Genomic DNA, 6,791 nt, shown 5'->3' with positions numbered 1-6,791 from the left:
AATGAAGCACCTGGTAAGAACAGGGTGGAAAGTCTTTCACAAGAGAGGTCCATAGTGGGCAAGGTGAGCTGGACAAGTTGCCCTTGCTGAGCCATGGGACAGGGTGTGTGGTGTGCCCAGTGAGTTGAACATCAGTTCAAGGAAATCTCATGACTAAGGGGGCGAGGCAAGATTTGTGTAATATTTCAGTCCCACTTTTAAGCTTCTGAAAAAGCGGTAGAAAGAAGGGATCCTCTCAAAATCCCTGCTGGGGAGGACATCGTTAATGCCATCTGGGTGTCAGCCTTGCTGGAAACTGCAGCGACTGAGGTGCCAGCCTTAATTAACATCACGGGTATTTTCTTTGTGGAACACACAGCACTGCCCATGCAACTATCTGTTCCCAGGGTCACACTCTCCAGCCACTCACTACCTAAAGAACCTCCTTCAGCCGGGGTTAAAAACAGCGAGCCCTGAAGGGCAGTAGTAGTGGAAGAGAGATTAGCCTCTCCTGGACAATTTTACTTCAAAGCAGATGTCGGTGGCAGGATTAGCATTTAGGCCAGCCTTCTCCTGATTTATTGTCGCCCCTTGCTTTTCTCTTAACCATTTGCTAACCCGCACCTTGGAGCCACCGCTCCCGGCTCAGCCCCTGGCCCCCGGTCGCCCCCGTCCCCTGCTCGCCGGCGCCGCTCCGACGGGCACCGCAGCCCGGCCCTGCCCAGCGCCTCCCGGTGCGGCGGGGCCGCGGCGCCCTTCCGCCCCCCGCCCGGCCCGGGGGAAGCGCAGCACGGCGGCGGCGGCGGCGGGGCCGCGCCCGCAGGAGGAGCCGGTGCGGCGGCCGGGGCGGGCGCTGCCAGGTGCGAGGGCCCGCACCACGCCCCGCCGGCGCCCCCCGAGCCCCGCGGCTGCCTGCGGGCTCCTCGCTGCGGCGCACTCAGCCGCGGCCGGGCCAGCGCCGTTCAGTCACGGGCTACCTGGAGGAGCCGGCCGGGCCGCTTTCCCTGCTCACGTTTGCGGGGTGACCCGGCCGGGCCGCTTTCCCTGCTCACGTTTGCGGGGTGACCCGGCCGGGCTGCAGCAGGAGCGCCCGCGGGCTGTCCCTGCGGCGGGGCCGGCTCCCCGGCTGCGCTGCGTGCAGCGAATAAAGCCGGGCCGCGTAGGAAGAGATTAGCTCGGGGTTTACTCTTCACCCCCGTAGGGATCAGCCGAGGACAGAGCCTACCCGCCTCCCTAAAAATGGGATTCGCAGAACGCCCTAATGAAAAGCCGGGCCACGATCAGCTCGGGGGAACTGGGGGGAACACGGCCGACCCCCGCGGGGTATGTCTTAGGGAGTGAAAATATGGAGAAGGGAGGGAGAGGAAAGAAAAAGTGCCATTAGTTCCGCCGGCAGCGACGGCCGCCCCGCGGCTGGTGCCGGCGGAGGGAAGGGGGGAAGCGCCGGGCCGCGCCCCCTCACCTGCCCCCGCCGCCCCCGCCTGCCGCGCCGCGGCTGCCGCTTGTTTGCACTCGGCTTATCCGGAGCGGAAATTCCTTTCCGTTTTTGTGAATGACAAACTCATTAACGATTCATCAACACAACCTGTTCCAGCCGGCCCGTCGCCGCGGCAACAGCCCCTTCCGCGCGCCCCCATTGGCTGCGGCGGAGAATGTATCCATTGAGCGGAGCCGCGCCGCTGCCCATTGAGGAGCCGCCGGCTGCCGGGGCTGCGGCCCAGGGGCGCTGCGGGCGGCCCGGGGGTAGCACAGCCCAGCCAAGGAGGGGAACGCGAGGCAAGGGGCACCGCCGCAGCAGCGCTTCCATGCTGAGCCGGGGAGCCCCGCTCGGCGGCGCGTTAATTGGATTTCATTCACTCGCGGCGGAGGAAAAGCCCAAGGGCTCGGGCTGCAGCGGCGATTAGGCGGGTTCATTCAGGGATTCATTGACAGAAAAAAGAGGAGACGGGGCAGGCTGGCTGCGCGCACGCAGGCACACACACACACGCTCTCACACTCGCACACACGCCGGGGCCGGGGCTGCTTCTCCCGCCCCGTGACTGCACCGCCGCCCGGCGCGGGGGAAGCGGTGCGGGGGGAGCTGCGTGATTCATTTTCCTGGGGCGGAGGGAGATAAGTTGTGCGGAGTTAGAGGGGTGCAGCCCGCCCGCCCAGCCAGCCGCATGCCTCTGTGAGAGAGAGGGGCGCTTCCAGAGCACGCTCCGCTCCCCCCGTCCTTCCTCATGCTAGATACGTTCAGACCCGTCCCTTTCGCGTCGGAAATGGCGATTAGTAAATCCGTGGCGTGGCTGAACGAGCAGCTGGAGATGGGCAACGACCGGCTATTGCTGATGGACTGTCGGCCGCAGGAGTTGTACGAGTCGTCCCACATCGAGTCGGCCATCAATGTGGCCATCCCCGGCATCATGCTGCGGCGCCTGCAGAAGGGCAACCTGCCCCTGCGCTCCCTCGTCGCCAGCAGCGAGGAGGACCGGGAGCGCTTCGCCCGCCGGTGCGGCACCGACACCGTAGTACTGTACGACGAGCACAGCCGCGACTGGAACGAGAACACGGGCGGCGAGTCCGTGCTGGGGCTGCTCCTCAAGCGCCTCAAAGATGAAGGCTGCAAGGCATTTTATCTAGAAGGTGAGAAGGGCCGCCAAGGTTTGGGGGAGAGATCTCTGCCCGGGTGAGAGCGAGGGGGGACGCGGTCTGCAGCGTTCCCCGGGCAGCGGATTGATGCGCCAGCAGAGCACCGACCTGGGAAAGGGGCTTTCCCCCCTGCTCCACACCTCTCCCCCCCCTCCCGTCCCCCTATCCTTATCCTCGCATTGTTTAAAGAAACCTTGCTGTCTGAAATCACTATGGCAGCGTGGGGAGGACAGGGCTAACGGGGATTCCGGCATGAGCCTGGCAGAAGGAATTGCCGCCGAGATACCTCTCCAGCGGTCCCCGCAGGGCAAAGCGGTACAGAGCTTTAATCTTGGATGTGCTGAGCCCTCCACCGCAGGGGACGATTTTCTTAACCCTTCCTTTAAGTTAGTCTGGCTGCGTGGAGAGTGTGACATGCTTTTTCTTCTTTTTCCCGGAGCTCGAGAGGGTGCAAAGCAGACGCTCCTTTGCAGGCAGGGCTGTACCAGGGAAGTAAGTCGACGTGCCATCTTATATCAGGTTGCATTTTCTCCTCTTTGCTTTTCTCTCCAGGTGGTTTTAGCAAGTTCCAGGCCGAGTTCGCCTTGCACTGTGAAACTAACCTAGACAGTTCGTGTAGCAGCAGCTCTCCTCCTTTGCCAGTCCTGGGCTTGGGAGGCCTCCGAATCAGCTCCGATTCATCATCCGACATTGAATCTGACATTGACAGAGACCCCAATAGTGCCACCGACTCCGATGGCAGCCCTCTTTCCAACAACCAGCCTTCCTTTCCGGTGGAGATTTTACCCTACCTCTACTTAGGCTGTGCCAAGGACTCCACTAATTTGGATGTTTTAGAAGAGTTCGGCATTAAATACATCTTGAATGTTACTCCTAACCTCCCTAATCTCTTCGAAAACGCCGGTGAATTCAAGTACAAACAGATCCCGATCTCTGACCACTGGAGCCAAAATCTGTCTCAGTTCTTTCCTGAGGCCATCTCATTTATAGGTAAGACCCGGTTACTTGCTAACATCTACATGTCAAGAGGCAGAATTCGTTATATCTTGAAGAATTCGTGAATTTCGGGCGAGAAGCTGTAGCAGCATTTATGGCCGTCTCTGGAGCATGCCCCGTTCTCTGATTTTAAAGCCGGCTTAAGTTGAGGGGCTGTCGGGGACTGTTTGGGGGGGGTTATTGAGGAGTCCCGGTGAATTGTAAGCGACCTTTGCAGGGTTGCACAGGCATACCTAATTTGTCTGGCTGTGGAATTCCTCCTTGAGTCATTTGTGTTGGAGCTGGGGACTGAGCCCTGCGCATGTTGGGGGCTCTTAAACCATTTCGTGGCGGGTGGGGGGCAGATGAGTCTAGGGTCGATAGCTTATTTGATCGTTTTCTTTGTTGATGTTGGTTTCGGGGTTGTTTGCTTTTGGTTTTTTTTTTTTTTTTTCCTTTTTCCTTGAGGTTACTGAAGAGCAGTATAATAAAAAGAAACGATCTGGGAATCTAACTTTAGCTTTTAAATGCAAGTTATGAATAAGCGGTATTCCTGGCAAATATATTGCCCGAGTTTAATTTAAATCTCGTGGTAATAATGATATACCTCTCGGGCTCTGTGCCTCTGTCAGCCAGCCCTCAGATGGAAATCTGTACCCTTGGGCCCAAGGAGTTCTGGTGAAAATCTGCACTCTCCTTCGTTTTGGGGAGGACTCAAATTGCCCCATCGGGGTGCGGTGGGGTGGGCATTGCATTATCTGTTGAGAAGCTGTGCTGTAATCCGGTTGAATGATACCGGTAATAGTGGAGAATGTAGGTAATCTGAGCCTAGCAGGAAGAAATGTGGGCTAGAAGCCACAAAGAAACTAATCTCCAGGCATTGTAATGCATTTCCTATTACAAAGGAACCCATTTTCAACCAATGTTGACATCCTGTTCCTCCTAATGGGCTGTCCCCTGTGACTTCCCTCATTCTTTTAAAATGCCTGAATACCTCCATTGTTAGCTGCACAACAGTTGGAGAATAATTTAATAGACCTTTGCAGTCTGCTGGTCTGTATGAAGCCTTTCAGTGACATATTGCAGGATTTCCATGCTGGGGCAAGGGGACTGTAAGAATTTAAAGGCAAATCTCCAGGCAAAAAGCCTGTCTTTTAAACCTGGCTTTTAAAACAGTGTCATGCAGCGTGTCCTGCTCCCTTTGTCTCATTTTTAGTTTTCTCAGCTCTTGGACTTGGGTAGTAGGGGGAGTGGATTCCTCTCGTGTCCTGGTTTTAAGCCGCTAAAGTTAACTCTTGAGTTGCACTGCTGGCCACTGGGATCAGAACTGTACTTTCTTCCTACTTGATACTAATCTCGTTTGTGTTGAGAGATCAGTTACCAACCCTCTGTCTTACGTGTCCTTCTCTGCCTGTTTGTACAGATGAAGCACGGGGGAAGAACTGCGGCGTCCTGGTGCATTGCCTAGCAGGGATCAGCCGCTCGGTCACAGTGACGGTGGCCTACCTCATGCAGAAGCTGAACTTGTCCATGAATGATGCCTATGATATTGTCAAGATGAAAAAGTCCAACATTTCACCCAACTTCAACTTCATGGGTCAGCTGCTGGACTTTGAGCGGACTCTGGGACTGAGCAGCCCCTGTGACAACCGAGTGCCGAACCAGCAGCTGTACTTCACCACCCCTTCCAACCAGAACGTCTTCCAGGTGGATTCCTTGCAGTCCACGTGAGCTCCCACCACCTCCCTTCTCCCGTCCATTTCATGGGATCACTCCTCAATGGTTTCTCTTTGGCAGTGATAAAGAAATGCAGCTTTCTCTTTTTCTGGCCTCTGCTGTTAACAGGCAGCTGCCAGCGCAGGCAACGAAAGGTTACCCAGTGTGGCATCGGCTCTTGGAAGGGAGGGGACGTGGGGCAGCGCCGCTATGCCCCCGGGCAGCAGGTGGGCAGCGTGTCCATCCCTGCTTGGGCAGCAGCCGGTCCGAGGACTTGCCGTGTGCTGGGGTGAGGCTGGACAGGCTGGGCACGTGTTCTCTAGGGCTGGGACTGTCCTCCTGCCCTCTGCTCTCAGATCTGTGACACACATCTCTGTCTTCAGTGAAGACTGGTTATTTTTGTTTGTTCGTTTGTTTTAATTTAGAGGAGCCAAAGAAAGAGAGTTCAGCTTAGTGTATTTGGAGTACTTGTTTGCTAGGAGCTTGGTAGTATTTTACTTGATCAATGTAAATATTTAACCTTAAATTTATTTGCTTTTTTTTTTTAATTAATTCACATGTACTCAAGAAATCAATCCAAGGGACGCCTGTGTTTTTGTTCTTTTCATAAATTTTGCTTTGTTTGTTTGTTTTAATTGCAAAGAATATATTTGCAGCATGCTGAATTTCATTGAAGCAAGCTTTCCATGAGGGAGAAATGGCAATGGTAAGAAGTTTGCAGATCAGGTTTTGTGAGGAAGTAGAGTCTCTTCTTTCATATATCTTTATTTTCCTTGTGGTGATTTTTTTTCCACATGCTTTTGATGTAGGTTCCATATGATATATATATATATACACATATATATATTTAAATTAAATTAATTTTTGCCTTACCTTTTGTAAATAGATCATCTGGGAGGAGGTTTGTCTTTGAATGCGAAAGATTTTTGATGACTTTTTAAAACTTTCAGATGTGCTAAACAGTGCATTACCTCTGTACAAATTCTTCAGGGAGCTTCACCTCAAATGCAATATTTTGCGTCTTTTTTTTTGTATAAAACTGGAAGTATGTGCGAGCATTTGTACCTGTGTGTACGCACAGTGACCCTGCACATGGTTGCCAATAAGGGAGAGTCTAATCTACAGTGTAAAAGTTTTAAGATGGAATTTATTATAAGAATGTAAAACCTTAAATTATTAATAAATAAATAACTATTTTTGGCTATGGAGAAGCTGGCTGGTTTATTCCCCCTTTCCCCTCTGTGTAGTTGTGGTTAATTGCACATACCCATATGGTTATGTTTAAAGGCAATAATTGCTCTCAACAGCTTTTGTGCATCCCCCTAAGACAATAAAACCTTGATTTCCCCTTTGGTCCACTGGTGCCTAAATGAATAAACAGTGAATGTGCTAGATTCTCATCTTGCTTTGGTGAAGAGAATGCTTTTGAAGGCCTGTAGGTTAATTACAAAATACTCCAGCATCTCTTTGCTATACTAGGGATGCACCTG

At 53.4% G+C, this 6,791-nt stretch overlaps 1 protein-coding gene across 1 annotated transcript; it reads left to right on the top strand.

The window, feature by feature from the left end:
• Nucleotides 1-1,771: 1,771 nt before the first annotated feature.
• On the top strand, nucleotides 1,772-6,505 carry DUSP6 (dual specificity phosphatase 6). Its single transcript, XM_054274090.1, has 3 exons — nucleotides 1,772-2,604; nucleotides 3,163-3,600; nucleotides 5,009-6,505. The coding sequence occupies exons 1-3, from the start codon at nucleotides 2,202-2,204 to the stop codon at nucleotides 5,314-5,316; spliced, it is 1,149 nt and encodes a 382-aa protein (XP_054130065.1). The 5' UTR covers nucleotides 1,772-2,201; the 3' UTR covers nucleotides 5,317-6,505.
• The last annotated feature ends 286 nt before the right edge of the window (nucleotides 6,506-6,791 follow it).

Source organism: Melozone crissalis, unplaced genomic scaffold, assembly GCF_028551555.1.
Source record: "Melozone crissalis strain CALT ecotype California unplaced genomic scaffold, PUWL_Pcris_2 ptg000004l_1, whole genome shotgun sequence".
Classification (NCBI taxonomy): Eukaryota; Metazoa; Chordata; class Aves; order Passeriformes; family Passerellidae; genus Melozone; species Melozone crissalis.
The sequence above is the reverse complement of the archived record's forward strand: the minus strand, read 5'-3'. Positions and strand labels throughout refer to the sequence as shown.